The 16135-nt window shown below is 50.5% G+C and overlaps 1 protein-coding gene across 1 annotated transcript in view; it reads left to right on the top strand.

Annotated features, from left to right (window-relative positions):
* The first annotated feature begins 811 nt into the window (after positions 1-811).
* The window catches only part of GFRA4 (GDNF family receptor alpha 4), a 68844-nt gene continuing 53520 nt past the window's right edge, over positions 812-16135 (top strand). Inside the window, exon 1 of the mRNA XM_035547467.2 lies at positions 812-959. Coding sequence (XP_035403360.1) covers positions 920-959 — 40 coding nt within the window. The 5' untranslated portion in view covers positions 812-919. The remainder of the gene's footprint in view (positions 960-16135) is intronic.

Here is a 16135-nt window from a genome sequence, read left to right as displayed (position 1 = left end):
CCCAGAGGTGGTCTGGGGAGGAGATCCAGGTGGTCTTGTTGGAGGGGACGGACCGCAGGTGCAGTGGCTGGCGGCGTGGGCAGGATTTGGCCCAGGACTTCAGGGCTGTGTCTCTAGCAGCGAGCAGCCCACACCAGGACACAGCTCCCGAGGGGACGGAGCTGCTGCTGTCACCCCCAGCAAGTGCCCAGAGCGGGGCTACAAAGAGAAGGGGGCTTGGGAGGTGCCGCGACCCCCCAGGAGGGATAAAACCCATTGGGGGCCGGTGGGAAGCGAATGCCCCGGGATGCGGAGGGGCTGTCCGGAGTCCCAAATCCACAAACTGGGGGGGGAAACCCCCCGGGGGGGACCCGGGGCGGGGGCCGGGCAGGCGGGGAGGAGGGAGGCCGGGCCTCCAAGCCCCTCCCCGCGGGGCCGCGGCCGCGGTAGAGGCGGGGGCGGCGGCGGAGGCAGCCCGGGGAAGGCGGCGAGGGCTGCCCCGCCGCTCGGGCTGGAAGTTTGCTGCTGGAAAGGGAGGAAAAAAAAAAAGGGAAAAATTAATAATAACAATAATAGGAATAGCCAGAGGAAAATAGTAATAATAATAAAAAAAATAATAATATAAAAATATATGATTATAATAATAATATAGGAGGGATAAGAAGAAGAAGAATAAAAGGAATAGCTCGAGGCTGCTGCCCCGGAGGGATGCGGGGGAGCGCGGCCGCCGGGAGCCCCCCGGCTGCGGGCAGGACCCGGGGCCGGCCGTGAGCGCTCGCCCCGGGAGGGCCGGGCCGGGGCCGCCTCCCGCCCTGCCCAGCCTCCGCGCATCCTCCGGCACCGCCTGCACGGGCCGAGGTGTGCCGTGCCGAGCCGTGCCGAGCCGTGCCGAGCCGTGCCGTGCCGTGTCCGTGTGATCCGAGCCGTGCCGAGGGGTAGGATGAGGGGGATCCTCTACTTCTGCACGCTGATCCTCCTGGGTGAGTAGGAAGCGCGGGGGGACAACTTTCTGCTGGGGGCTGATTGGGGGGACACCGCGGCCACCTCCTCTCGGGCTGCCCCTCGCCAGCCCCCCCGGCAGCATCACCCGGCTCTCTGTCGTGCCTGCTTGGGACCCAAGCGCCTGGACCTATCCTGCCATCGTTCCGGATAGTCCTGCGTGCACTGGTGGCTCCTGGACCCGGGGAACGAACGGACTTCGTGCCGGGGAAGAGGAACTTGGGGGGGGGGCGTTGGGAGCAGGAGGATTTTGCACGGCGCCGGGCAATGGGGTGATGGGGAAACGGGGAAATGTCGGGGGTTTAGCAGCCCCAGCCCCAGCTGTGCTGGGTGCTCTGGGTGCTCTGGGTGTGCTGGGTGCTTTGGGTGCTCTGGGTGCTCTGGTTGTACTGGGTGTGCTGGGTACCCTGGGTGCTCTGGGTGCGCTGGGTGCGCAGCACCGAGCGCCCGAGCAGCCGCGGGTGCCCCTTGCCGAGCCGGGTCCCCCCGAACTGTGATGCCCGCGGAGCTTTTTGCACCGGGAGCGGGCTCCCAGGACCCCAGCCGTGTCCCTCAGCCCCACGCGACCTGTAAGGTGACCGCCGTCGCGGGTGGGAGACGCTGTCCCCCGTGGGATGCTGCTGGGGCCGCTGCGATGGGGACCGCGGATGCGCTCTGAGCATCCCGCTCCCATCCCACTCCCATCCCTCTGCCACCCAGCTCCCATCCCGGGGACAAAGCCCGGGGCTCCCCCCGGCCCCGGGGCCCTTTAACCGGGCGTGAAGGGGCTGCAGCACCCCGGCTGGCAGCTCCCTGCAGCGGGCTGCCACGGCTGGGAGCCGCCTCGCTTTGGCTGCAACCCCGACAGCTCCCCTCGGGTTTTTTTTTTATTTTTCTTTTCCTCCCCCTTGCTCTTGTTTGAGGCGGCGAAGCCAGGGATCTGTGCTTAACTAAAGCAGGAGGCAGGGGGTAGGATGCTCAGGTCCTCCTCGGTGGCCGCTGGGGGAGGAGGAGGTCCTGAGGTGTAGGGAGGTGGCTGGGACATCCCGGCTCCGCACCGACCCCCTCCGCATCCCAGCACCGGCCCTGGTCCTGGGCAAGAGCCCCAGGAGGGTTTTTTTCTCAGCGAAGATGGCTTTGACAGGGCTCCAGGTAACTCCTCGTGCTCGCTCTCCCTGTCACTAGATGTCACCAGCAGCAACTCTCGCAAGTCCCGAAGGCAGAGGGGGATTGCGACCCCCCGAAGGGACCATTCCAGCCCTGGAGCGTTTCAGCAGCCCGGACAGGACCCAGGCTGGTTCAGCTCCTACCTCGCAGGGGCTGGAGCTGAGCCTGGGCTGGGGGAGGTCCCAGCCTCCCTGGGAGGCTCCCAGGGTATCTGGGTGGGAGGCCAGGTCTCTGCAGGATCCATTTTGCGAGTGGTTCGGATCGACTGAGTCACTGATTGACTGCCTGATTGACTGCCTGGTGGGCTGATTGATTTTCTCTAGAGAAAGTGGACGGAGAGAAAAGAGCTCCTGCAAATGGCCAGCTCTCCATTGTCAGCAACGCAGTTGGGATTAGTGGGGAGGATTTAAGGATACACTCATCGCCTCTCACCCCAACCAGAGCAATACCATCAGCTAGTAGTCAGCTTCTGCTCTCAGGCCCTCCTGAACGATCTTATCACCTCCAAACTGGCTTTAGACCCTTGCAGGCTCAGCACCGTCTCAGCAGATGCCATCCAAAGCCCTCTGTTTGCTCTCCAGATGTTTCCCAGATGTTTGGGTTATGGGTGGACAAGAGCTGCTCGTTTCCATGCGCAGGGATCTCCCCCGGGGATCGGGCTGCTGGTGCTGGGCTGGTGCTGGCATCCTCTGCAGCTGCCAGCACAACACCACCAAAAAACCACGTGGGCTACAGTGGGAGAGCCTTGCTTTTGGTGTGCATGTCCCCCATTTTGGGGATGACGCTGGGTGGAGGAGGCAGGGCTTGATGAAATTTGGGCTCTCCGAGGCAGTACAGGGCAGTGCCACCATCACCAGCCTGGCTGGAGGGCTCCCGCTGCCACTTCACACCCAGCTCCCTGGTGGCAGGGGCATGCAGGGGGAGCCAGACCAGACAAAATTAAGTATTTGAACACATTTTTATTTTCTCAGCCACTTTTCAGCCAGATCAGCTCCCTGATCTGTCTCACCAGCAGCCACGAGTATATCAGTTCCAGCAGCAAGGGCAGTGTAAGACCACACAGCTAGGGACAGGGACGTGGCTTTGGGGACATTCATTGCTGCCTCGGTGTCCCCTGATATTTGCTTGCATCTGTGTTATTGGCTAGAAATCCCACCCACAGGACACTGGTCGGGTAATTTCAGGTGACAGAGGAAATTCAACACTCTGGAAGGCACTGATAAATATAAAAATGTAAAGAATATAAAATAATATAAAGAATATCATTAATTTTATGAGGACACAGGACTATCCTTCTAACCAGCCCCCAAAGCATTGCCCGTGTCTTGTGCAACATTCAGAGGGCACATCAGTCCCTGCAGTGACAAACTAATAATTAAAGGATGGCAATGAAAATATTTGCTAGAGACGAGCACAGAAACACAGCAGTTTGCTGTGAAGTCCCCATAAAACCATTTCAAACACTTTCTGGAGCAGGGGGATGGAGGGCAGCATCCTGGAGCAGCATCCGGGCTGTCTTCTGCTGACAACCGCTGAGTTTACCTGGCAAGTTTTACCACGCGTGGTAGTTAGCATCATTTCTGGCATATGATTCCCACGGCCTCTTCACAGATGCAATCAAACACGAGAGATCATCTGATGGGTTTTCACCTGGTTTGGGATCTCACTTCCCAGAGGGAGAGCAAAAAAACTTAAAAAAAATGCATCTGTGTGTACGAGAGAGGGAAATGCTCCCTAAATTAGTGCCTTTGTCAGCTCTGACAGGAGCAATCCGTTATTTGCATCCATAAGAATGGGATATTTATGTCTCTTCGTACTGGCACAGACAAGAAATAAAACTTCTCCCTCAACAGGCTGTCCCCCGACACTGTGCAAATTCCTCCGCGGGGATATTGCCACACCCAGAAAACATTATTATTTTTTTCCAGGGCTCTGGAGCCTAAAAAAATAATTACCCCTGGGTAAAAGCTAGTACTAGTTAAGTCTAATAATTACAGTGAATTACTGAGAGCAGTGTTCATTTTGCTTTTGGAGAAAGAAATGTCTTCTCTGCTCTCCTGGCTGTTTTCACAGGCATCTATTGTGCCTGAAATTCATCATTTCTGTACAAGACTTGTTCATTTTTATAACTTTCTGCCTGGTCATTTTTAAACATGACTTTCAGTGTGGCTAAAGTTTGTCAAGTTTCAGTAAAAATAATACTTTGCTAGCAAGAAATCCATGATTTTTTTTTCCCTCCAGTGGATTTCATTTTCCTTCTGCTTCTTTAAAAAAAAAAAAAAAAAAAAAGCCCAAAGGTGTAAGAGAACAAATTCAAAAGGAGTTCTCCTGCTAAAAATAAAAATAATAATAATTTTAAAAAAATAGAGGGACACAATTCCTTGTAAAAAAAATAAAAAGGAACAAAACAAAGAAAAGCTTGTTCCCATCAATCTTCAGCTCAGTACAGTTCCATTTTTTTTAAATACATCCATCAAAATCCCCTCTGGTAACAACTTCTGGCAGCAGACCTCCAGGCTGGATGGGCTGGTGGTGGGAGCTGCGTGATGGTGGGTGCAGGAGCAGGACGTGTCCACCAGGACGTGTCCACCGCTCTTCAGCTCTGCTGGCCAGCACACCTCTAAAGGCTCAAATATGGGACTCGTGGGGTTGGATTCCTGGTGAAAGCATGCTTGGAAATCGGGGCTGGGAGGCTAAGTTTGAAAAGGTGGATGGGAAGTGGAGCTGTGGGTGGACATTAGGTGCTGGAGATGGACCAGGAGGAAAACTGACTTTGATGTGACTGGGGGTGAGTGTGCCCAGGCATGCCCAGGAGGAGTTGTGGTGGTCAAGGTGACGGAGAACAGGGTCCCAGGGCTGTTGCATGGAGAGCACAAAGGATCTGCAGAAGATGAAGCCCCCTCTTGCCCTGGGTGAGGAGATCCTGGGACGGCCACAGGGAAGAAAAATGAGAGTGCAGGAAGGACAGGCATCTTCCAAGGTCACATTGCATTGAAATCACCTGTGACTCCTCCAGGATCTCGGTCTAATAAGAAGTGATGCCACAGCTGGCACCTGCTGAGCTGAAGGGAGCTCGGCAGGTGTTGAGGCAGGCTGGTGTCTTCATGAATATTTCCAAGCACCTTCCTGCATCTTAGACAAGCTAAGCTGGTAGGAAGCCATCCCCCAGCTGCAGATCTGCCTCGAGGGGCCCAGCTGTGCCCCATTTTTCCCTGCTGATGGGAATGGTACCCACGCAAGGCATGGAATAGCCAGTCCTCTGGGGTGTCCTGGACATCTCAAGCTCTTTCTGGTCCACCTAATGGGAGCTAGTGGGGTGGTAGCTGGGATTTAGCTGCCTGCAGCAGATAGCTTGGATGAGAAAATAATGCCCAGAGACGCAGACTGAATAAAAACTTCTCTGGGCCCCTGGTCCACCCCTTATAGGGGAAAAGTGTTTCTCTGTGTCCTCCTGGACTAGATAAATATTTCCTGGCTCAGAACTGCCTCGACTGTATCCTGCCACCCTCAAGCCTTGTCTCTTTTCCCCTCCCTCCATGCGAATCCCTGACGTCCTTCCGCAGGCAGCTCCTTGGCACGCATGCTCCTCTCCCCATCCAAAGCCACCTGGGAAGAAGTTTGCCTGAAAGACCCGGTAAAAAAATAGTTGTGCTGTGGTTTTGATTTATTGGATCCAACTGGAAAAAGCTGCCTGTGATACCTGCCCTTGCTGAGTGCCTTGACAGGGTTATTAGCAGCGCTCCCCATGCTACCACTGACATATGGGTTGGCAGGTCATTTTGACACAAGTGCAGGCAGCTGGTTTCAAGTTCATGGGTCCAGTTTATTGAGGAGAAAAGAACCGGTCAGGCTTTCTGATGCTTCTTCCCAAAGCAGGATCAAATTGCTCATCTTTCATACATGGCTGGGCCCAGACATCTACTCTTGGTCCCCAAGGGGGTGGCAGTCCGCTTCGGTTATGGGATTTTAAGCAAGTCCAGATGCTAAAGGTCTGGGAGTTGACCAGAGAAACCATTGGGCTTTGCTTTCTATTTCACTATCCCTGCTTCTTGTACAAAGAACAAAAGGCCAAGTGCATAACTCAAGTCAAGACTCAACATTAATGCTTCTGTCCGAGCTGCAGGACTTTAACTGTAAGCGGTCCGTGCTGCATGCTGGCAGGATGCCTCACACACACGAGCTTCAGGTCGTTTCTCCCTCAGAGGATTTTAGCTGCTAATGGCTGGAAAACCCACCAGGAACTGGGGTGCCCATGGGAAGCGCTCGACTCCTCAGGTGGCTGCAAGGGGAGTGGATTTGGGAGTCCAGGTCTGTGTGATTTGAGGTTTGGAGACTCATCTGAATTGGGTCCAGCAAACGCTCAGCTCCTGGGGGAACTCCAGGGTGCTTTCAGAGAGCATGAATTGAACACCATCTCTGCAAAATAATCAGGCTTTGCTTTGAGTTTTGCATCAAACGAGGCTGGCTGATGTCTGCGCAGCAGCCACCTGGGAAATCCCATCATCCTTGATTAAACACAGCAAAGGAAGCCCTGGGCAGCTACAGCCCCCTGGGAAAGGGAGCCTTCACTTGGATGACAGCTGTGAATTTTTGGAGCAAACCTGGTGCCTGGGCCACCACTCATACAGGGTTCATGTGGGCCTGTCCGTGAGAGTTTTACAGAAACAGTCAAATCAATCTTAAAGGGTTTTGAATTTCTTTATTTTATTTTTTTTTTACTGTATCGGCCTTTACTGAGTGCTTTGTTCTATTTCATTTTATTTTTTTCCTCCTCCTGCCCATACTGGACCCTCCAAAAGTATCAGATCCACCATGATTGTAACTCGCCTTTTCCCTGTCCATTGCTCACCAGTATCACCAGTAACTGGTGTCCAGGAGCCTGAGGTGCTGGATGGAGGCGATCCTTCAGCTTGCAACCAGCCTGCCCCCTCTTCCAGCCAAAGGGATTCAGAATTGTCTGGAGAGGAAACTCAGAGCTTCTCAGAGCTACCTCTCCCCGTGACTTTGGGTAAACAGGTCTTAATAACAGGCTGGGTATTTCTTCTGAGGTTTTAACTCCTGTGCATACGAAGAAAAATGCATCTCCCCATGACAGCCTTCACAGAGAACTCTCAGACATTATTCAGCTGGCTCCATTACCTGTAAGCTGGAAATAGGTAGCAGATGTCTCCTGCAGCACTGCACGTTTTTTCCTCTCTTGCTCCCTGAGTTTCCCTTTGATGTTCGTTCTGTACAGCAGAAGGCACCTTAAAAAGATGTCACAAAAGGCATGAGGCGACATAAATCCACGCATGCTGAATCTTCTGTAATAAAGGCTGCAGGTTAGGACGGCGTGTTTGCCGTCTCTTAATGGAGAGGAGAGCAAACCAGCACACTGAATTATTAGACAGGGCTTAGAATGAATCAAAGCCATTTGACCTGTTTGTGTAAAGCGCCAGACAAAGCTGAGTTTGCCTAAGTGTTTCCTCTGCACGGTGAGAAATTACACTCCTCCTTGCAAGGGTTAGTTGATTTATGCCCTGGGTTTGACACATGAGTTATAGTAATTTCATGGTAGCTTTTTTTTTTTCATTGTTTTTTTTCTTTTTCTCTTTCCTTCTGATTGTTTTGTTTCTTCCTCCTGTAACAGAGCATAAACCAGGGAGGCTGCTGGAGAACTGAACTGCACACTTTGGTCTGTCCCAGCCACTTCGTCTTCTGGAGGCGGGCATGGGCAAAGTCTTAGGGTGGGAAGAAGTGCTTGGGGTGCATCATGACCACAGCCCATAGGATACCCTCATGGTGATGTGAGGGAGCTGTTCTCCTCCTCCCAAGGAGCTGGGATGAGGAGGATAAGGGAGGAAATAGAGCTGCGTGGTAGGAATTGAACCAGGACAACTTCTATCTGTTAAAGGAAGGGAGAAGAGCAGGTTGCCTTTAGGAAGATGATGGGATCCCTTTCAGGCTTGTTGGGGTTTGTAGGCATTAACAAATCTTACAGCCATAAGCTGTGCTGCCCCAAGGAGCTCCTGAAAGGGGTTGGGTGCCCCCAAAACTTTGTGTTTTCTCCAGTTCAGTGTGCAAGCCTGTGCCTTTTGTGATGATTTCCCCAGTAATGGCAAGGAAAAAGTAATGGAAATGTCCTCAGCCTCAGGTGAAGATCCTTCCCCAAAACCTAGTCTGTCCTTGGGGCCAACTTGCTGTTTTGGGGAAAAGAAAAAGAACTGGGGGAAAGATAAAGAATTCTATGATTCTATGAATTGCATTAACTTTGTGGCATGAGAGCCCTCCGTGTGGATCAGGAGGTGTGGGGAGGGGACAGAGGAGATGGTCCAGAGTTGGTTCTGCTCTGGAGGTGGGAAGCAGAGGAGAAAGGGCTCCTCAGGGGCTGGGAAGAGGTTGCAGATGTACCTTAAGAAGCAATCAGGGAGCTGAGAGGAGAAAGTGTAAGGTTGTAAAGGTCTGAAAGTAAGTCTGGAGCTGGGAAAGCCCTGGAGGTGGACTCCCAGCCTGCGAGGGAGGCGATGTGAAGCGGCAGCTCCGCCAGCGTGGAGCGCGGTGGCGTATGTGCTGGGTAAAGCAGCTCCTGAGTTACCACCCCCGTGGGAATGATTCAAGGAAATTTATCTCTCTCTCCTGATATTGCTTCATTCTTCCTCCCCACAGACCCGGCAGGCCGGTCCTTAACGTGTGCTAGAAAGCCTGTTTGTAATTAAGTACCTGACTCAAGGGGGCCCAGGCCTCTTGTTGGGCTCCATATATACTATTGCATTACCAGAGATGTGACTTATAATTGGAAATAGAGGAAAAATTACAGAGCAAAAAAAATAAAAACCTAACCAACAAACATAAAGAAAACCAACAACCAAACCAAACTAAACCCCTCTAACAAACAGCAATATGAAATGCAGGGAACTCTCCAAAACGTTCATAATTTGCGGTCCCCCAGGATCAGGAATTAAGGCGTCTGTTCCTGGGTGTCTCTCAGGTTTTGGAAAATGATGCAAACTCCCTGCATCTCAGCATAAAACAGGATGTTTTTATGGTAGATGAATTACCGTGAGGCAGAGCCAGGTGACGGAGCAGTGTTTGACCCGGGATATTTGTGTGAAGCAGCTAACTACAAGCTGGGATCAAAATTACTCATCGGTGCATCAGAAACAAGGCGACTTTTAGCAGCACCTGCTGAGCACACCAGCCACCGAGCTCTTATTTCGGTGCTCACACAGGAACTGAATTGAAATGCAGCCGCTGACTAATCTGCTCCGAAAATCTGCTTGCATCCCCTGCGTGGGGATCAGCAGTCCTGCTCCGCGCCGGGATTAGAGGCGTGAGCTTCCAAAGAGAAGGGGCTGGAATCAGGGATGTGCCACAGAGACAGGGGAGAGGCCGTGGTGGGCAAAAACTAAAAGCCTCTGATGGAAGAGCAGTCTGGAAAACAGAAAAATACCAGGCTTTTGGTACAATTTGGCTCCCAAACAGCACTGGCAAATCGGGGACAGGAAAAATTGCAATAAAAGATAGAGTGCAGAAAATAAAATGCTTGTTGAAGATAATTCCAGGGGACAAAAAAACAAGGACTAGAATAAAGTCTCAGCTTTCTCTGCGCTGTTTTACCTACTTTTATGAGAAAAACAGAAACTGGTCTTCCTGGAGGGTCACTGGGCAGGAAGACGAGGGGACGTTGTTTCTTACTCATCACTGCAGATGGTCCCAGCAGAATGCAGGTCTGGGTTTCATCCCACCTGCTTTTCACCTGAACTTTTCCTTTAATCAGTGGATTAATCTGCTGGATCCAGGGGGACTTTTACCCTCTCTACACATCTGTATTGCCTCCAAGGATTACAAAGAGAGAATCAAGGTGATAATTTTAGCCCTTTCCCAGATTTGTTAGGTGTCTTTAGTTCAGTGAGATGCACCCCTCCTAAGTCACCAAGGTTTCTTCTCCCCAGGGAGCAGCTGGTGATGGAGGGAACAACCACAGAGCCAACCAAAAAAAAAGAAAAAGAAAAAAAAAGACAAGGAAAGTAATACTAAAACAATATTTAGTGCTTTGTTTTTCTACTTGAAAACCCCATTTTTTTTCCCAGTGAACACATTTTCCCACAGTTAAAGGAGAAGGAAAGAAATCCAATGGGAAAACCCCAGCTCTCTCGCAGACCTGACGGCTCCAGCCACAGCAGTGATTGGAAGCACCTGAAGTTGGTGACTCTGCTGAGGGTCCTGGAGGCCACCAATAAATCATACAGTGCCCAGAAGCCTTCAGAGACACTGGACTTGATTTTCAAGCCTATTAAAACACCAAATGTTCCCTGAAATGGTTTTGGCTGCGGCCAACTAGCCATCTCGTGGGCTTTGGTCAGGAGCCAGCACAAGCCAAGGACCATTAGCAGCAGGAGGCTTGCATGTGGCTTCTCTGCTTTGACAGAGAAGAGTTTAATAGCATGGATGAGGCAGCTCTGGGCCATTTGGACCAGCACCTTGATTTTGTTTAATTACCTAATGTAGACCCAGCACGAGGCCACCCTTTCCCTCCCAGCCACTGCCCTTTGCTCAGACCCATCCTGCAGATGCTGCTGGGCAAATGTGCCTCAGCTTAATCCCTTCCAGCCCCGCACGTTCATCTTCCTTTCTGCTCTTTCCAGCTCAGAAGGCAGAACACTGTCAGTGACACGAGATAACATAAAATAAACGGTCGTGCTGCCTAATTTGATTGGGAGCAGATAAATCCCCATTCCTAACGCAAGCAGGTGCATGCAGGCGGTGCTGGCAAGGGGCTGGGGATGTGCACACACTCAGCAAGCCCGAGTTACTCACGGGGCTTGTGCCCCAGCTGTATCAGCTCCCAAGTGTCCTCTCCAACACCAAAGCTTTTTCTTGGCTTGCTGTTGCAGTTAGCATGACCTCTTGGAAGATAAGACACATGAGAGAAGTCTGAGGAAGCTTGATTTATCCAGAGTTGAAAAGGGGAGAAAGACACGGGAGAGAACACACTCGCGCTCTATAAATACCTTCAAGGTAACAGTGCAAGGGAAGGAAGAGGATTAGTCACACTTCTGTAGGGCAGGGAGGGGAGGAGGGAGAGCAACAGTGTGAAGCAGAGGAAGGAAAAGTTTTAAGCTGAGCATTAGGAGCAAAATGTCTAAGCTGTTTTTCTTTCTCACTTTCGCTGGAAAAGGAAATTGATGGGCCTCAGTTTGGGCCAGGCTTGAAGCTTGATGCAACTGTTTTTTGGGGAGAGTCATGGGTTTTGGCCATGAGGATTAAACAGTACATCTGTGTGAGGATCTCCACATCCTAGGTGCATCCATGAGCAAACAAGGGGTCTGTGCATCCTCCAAGGCGGTGACATTGTCACCAGGTGTAGGGTCACCCTGCTGCCTGGCACACTTGGAAGTGTACTGAGGTTGGGCAGAGTTCCTTCATCCTCTTTTTCCCTGCACCCCACACACCTCACACTCATATTGAAGGTACCATGGAAGGATGGAGCTGCCCAACCAAGGGCCTTAGTGGTCGTTTGAGGGGCAGTTTGGGAGGTGGACGAGTGAGGGATGAGGCTGAGTCAACCAAGAGCCTTGGCTAGCCCCAGGCTCTGTATCTTGTTGGCAGGTGATGAGGTGGTTCAGCTTCTCTCCAGCAAAACACCCTTGCTTTCAGTGCCTCAGACCTGGCCGCATCCTGCCCACCTCTCCCCAGACCTTCCTGCCCTGCAGACCCTGGAAATGGAGGTGGGGAAGACAGGAGCTCGGGGGCAGCTCCCCAAGGGACTGGCTCCAAGTCTGGCTTGAACAGTCTTTCTTCTTGTCACCTTCTGTTATGCTGGGACTCAAAATTCAGCATTTTCCAAAAAATGCAGGTAGCTGCTGCCAAGACTTTTCCCTGTCTCCCCAAGCAAATGCCAAGAACTCTTTCTTCTCACAACAAATCAACTAGCCAAATATAGGAGTCCCTGGAGAAAACCCCTCAGGCTAGTAAGAACTAACGAGTTGATCCAGCTGAAGGTAAACAAGCTAATTATGCTGTTAGTCAGCCTGTGGTTTCCTGAGTAAGTAGAGCTCGTGGACGTGCCAGTCTGTCCACCCCGAATAACTTATGGGTCCCCCAGCAAGGTTAGATAGGTTCCATACGAGTCTCCAAAGATGCTCAGGTCCCACAGGTAGGTGTGAAAGTGGATGTGGGAAAGGCAGAGAGAGAGTAGAGTGCACGACACAGGTTGGCAGAGGCACAGAAATGGCCTCCAGGGATGGACGTGAGTGCTGGGTGAGACTGGTGGGAGCCCAAGGCCTCTTACCATAAAAGTGGTCCATGCAGCCTGCAAGCCTGGGTAGGAAAGGCAAACTGAGAGCTTTACGTAGGTTCAGGACTGCTCCTGGGAGGTAAAATCAGCTGAGCAATGCTGAAGGGGAAGGATGGTCCTGCAGACATTAACCATCACAAATGTAGACGTTAACCCTCACAACTGTAGACGTTAACCATCACAAATCAGCACAACTGTGGACATAATACGATGTGTTGTCTCTTGGGTGAAGCTCAGGACCTTGCTCCTGTGCCATTTTTACATTCCAAGGATGGCTGCATTTTCCAGAGAGATGGATGTTACCATGGAAATGTCCATGGTTTGCTCACCATGGTGTCCCCTTGGACTTGCCAAGGATGCAGGGGGCAGCCGGCAACTGGTGGTGGTGCAGGGAGCGGGGAAAACACAGGATGATCTTCAGGGCAAAACCCACCAGAGCGGGGAAAAGCCTCCCAAGGTGAAGGCCTCCTTGCTGGATGAAACATGATGGCAGGGAGCGCCCAGGTGGAGCGAGGCATTCTGGCAGCTCCAGGAGGTGTTTGGGCACGTGCCAGGACTCTGCTGGCACCTCCCGCAGGCTGCTCGGCTCAGATGTGACACCCCTGTTCTCCGTCATCTGACGTGGTGGGTGGCAAAGGTTAATGGCATGGCATTCAGTGGTCGATAGCTGTCAGGCACAATAGTTATTGTGGCAGCTTGAAGCGAGGAAGGGACGGGGATTAAGTGAATTGGCCGGTGCTGTCTCCCCTTCCACGCATATGATTTGTGCGCACCCGTCTGAGCCCCACCGCCTGTGCCCATGGTCCCACGTCCTGCTGCCCTGGAAATTCAGGGCCTGATCCCCAGACACAGGGGATAAAATGCTTTCCCAAAGCATTTTGTACAGAAATCACAGGGTAAAACTTATAAGGGAAAAAAGGGTGAAAAAGAGGGAGGGGAAAAAAATATGTTCCTTCATGGTGCTTTTGTTTTCTAACAATGTTGACATTATGTGGAGTAACCGAGTATAAAATCTGCCTATCGTTTGGGAGCTGGTGTGCAGAAAAGATGCTATTATCTGAGCCTTTTATGCCTCTTTACCCTGTCTGGATCAGAGGAGATAAATGCGTAGATAGGAGCTCAGGCTCCTATCTTTATTTAAGCTGTCAGGTACCGCTACGTTATTTTATGCTGATTGTTATAGAAAGCCTCCACAAAGAGAAATATGTTTCTATATTCCCCCACATTTCCTATTTTAATCTATAATTTAATAATAAAAGAGATGTATTTCCCTATATTATTTTTATTTGTGGTGTCAGTGCTTCTCTTTCACTCTTATTTTTCAAATAAACATTCACAGACACAAAGCACTTAAAATATGCACATAATCAATCTTCTCTGTTCTCTTTTGGGCTCCCTTTTGACTATTACTGCCGTCATACTTTAATTTATGCATTAACGCAAAAGCATTTTTAGTACGAGACGGGTTCCCCGTGGGGATGGCAGGCTCGCAGAGAGCACATACATGTGAATGCGTGACCCTGGTTACGTTCAGACATGGTCTCACACCACTCCCATGTTCTCCTGGCTCACACGCCTGAAGTTTTGCACTTATAGACATGAAATGGCTCCACTTTTGTAGATGTGAAATTGTCAGTGTGGCCAGGAACCATCCTTAAGCCCCGTTTTGCTGTTGTCCAGTCTGGTTATCTACCAGCTTGCTGGCATGGTTTTGGCTCCTCCTGACCATTCGGTGTCTCAGCACAGCTAGGAGGGGACAAAAACCCAGGACACAAGGGAAAAGGTGTCCTGTGCTGATGGGGAGAAAGGTTTAAACTTGTGGGCACATGCAAACCACAGCATGCTTTTTAACCCCAAAGCCAACGATCTGGTACTGACCGGCTTCTTTCAGTGGTACCTATAAAACCCAAGATGCCATCAGAAGCAAGGGGTTGACTCCAGTTTCCAAAGAAACACTTCCCACCAGGAGTTAACCATTTCTCAGCCATTTCTCTTAGTGTGGGCACCCTGAGGCTGTTACAAATGGACAAAATGCACGGGACACGGAGCTTTGCTTGGGTAAGTCCACGTTTGACATGTCCTGCTTCTTCACAAGCATTGATAGGGATTTTCTCTTCTGTTCTTCTGTCTGATCTGCCGTTGGTTTTACCTGTATGCCCCTCCATGCAGCCAGGTACCCACCAATCAATGCGTTTACACCTAGACCTGGGGACCCAGAGACCATTTGCATAGGTTGGCAGTGATAAAGGCAGGCTGCTTTGGGATTAACCACTCCCAGACACTTTGGCTTCCATGTACATCACGAGCCAGAGCAGCTCAGAAACAAACAATGCAGGAGCTTCAAGAATATAAACCCAATGCTTGAGAAAGGGTTTGTTGGAAAAACAAGTGATTGAGTCATTGAAGAGTAAGGGCAATATTGGTGCTGAACATGGAAACTTTGGGCCCAGAAGGGACAATGGAAAGATACCATTTTTGGTAACTAACCGAAAGTGCTACATTTCACAAAGCATTTAGAGGAAATACAAACACTTTCATGTTAGATGAGATTGTTATCAGATGCTGGGGATGACCAGCATTAGGACTTGGACAATATCTTCCAGAATATTGAGATGCCTGCATCACATTAGGGCATTGACCTTCACAGAAGTTTCTAGGAGAGGTAGGTCTGAAAGAGGAGGTAGGTTCACGAACATCCATGTGTCTAGAGCCAGCTATCTAATGTATGACTGCCTACTCAGACTTTGGGTGAGTTTGCTTCTATGGAGCCTATAACCTTGATTTCTCAGTAGCTTTTTCTCTTTGAGGCTGCTGTAACCTTATCTGCTAGAGACATCAGGGTGCAAAGACAAACAGCTCCAGGCAATGCTGTAGGACCCACGGACAGTTGAAGCAAGTAAAGAGGTTTGTGAGCTGTCTTTCTCTTGGTTTAAGAAAGGTGCTTGAAATCATTTCATCTCAGTTCTTTTCTCTGCAAAAACAAGTCTTTCAGCTATCTGAAGCCACTTGGAGTCATTTGTCTTTTGGCAGAAAGTATCTGCTTTCTACCATAACTTTTTTTTTTTTTTTTTAAGGCTTAAAAAAATGTAACAGACTTCAGTGACCTCAAAATTTCCAATGGACAGAGAGCACAGCAGCACTCAGGAATCTCTGATTGAGTGGAGGCTGTAGCTGGGCTAGGCTGTGTGACCAGCTGACATCTCCCAAGGTGTGCTAAAGTCCTGCTAAGGAGCCCGGCCTTCAGGAGAGAAGGGCAGCTACAGCCTTTTGAGTAATTCCCAACCAGCAACTTGGCAGCATTTCAGATTTAAAATAGCAAGAGAATTAGTGGAAGTAGTTTCAATCTCTATTATTTTCCTCTTATGGCAGAAAAAAGAATCCATGGAAAACTGGGACAGTTTCTTTCCAAGTGTGTGGAAATGATACCAGAAGTGGAAGAGGGAAAATGAGGGAAGCCCAACATTGGCCCAACAGCTCCTATTCTGCACATCTGAACCCTGTGCCATCCAGCATCCACCTCTGTTGAGCATCTTCTTAAGTACTGGCATAGCAGGAGTTATAAGGGCTGCTGGCAACATTTTCACTCCATCTGGTCTAAAAACAGTCCCTAATTTCCAAGCTGTAGGAGTTACACCTTTAGGGAAAAAAAAAAAAAAAAAAAAAAGGAAAATTGAACAGATATATGTGAGGTTCCTTCTGCTCCCAAGTAAAAAGTCCTGAGATAGCCAGAAAGAA

Source organism: Cygnus atratus, chromosome 4, assembly GCF_013377495.2.
Source record: "Cygnus atratus isolate AKBS03 ecotype Queensland, Australia chromosome 4, CAtr_DNAZoo_HiC_assembly, whole genome shotgun sequence".
Classification (NCBI taxonomy): Eukaryota; Metazoa; Chordata; class Aves; order Anseriformes; family Anatidae; genus Cygnus; species Cygnus atratus.
This window is presented reverse-complemented; position numbering and strand designations above follow the sequence as displayed.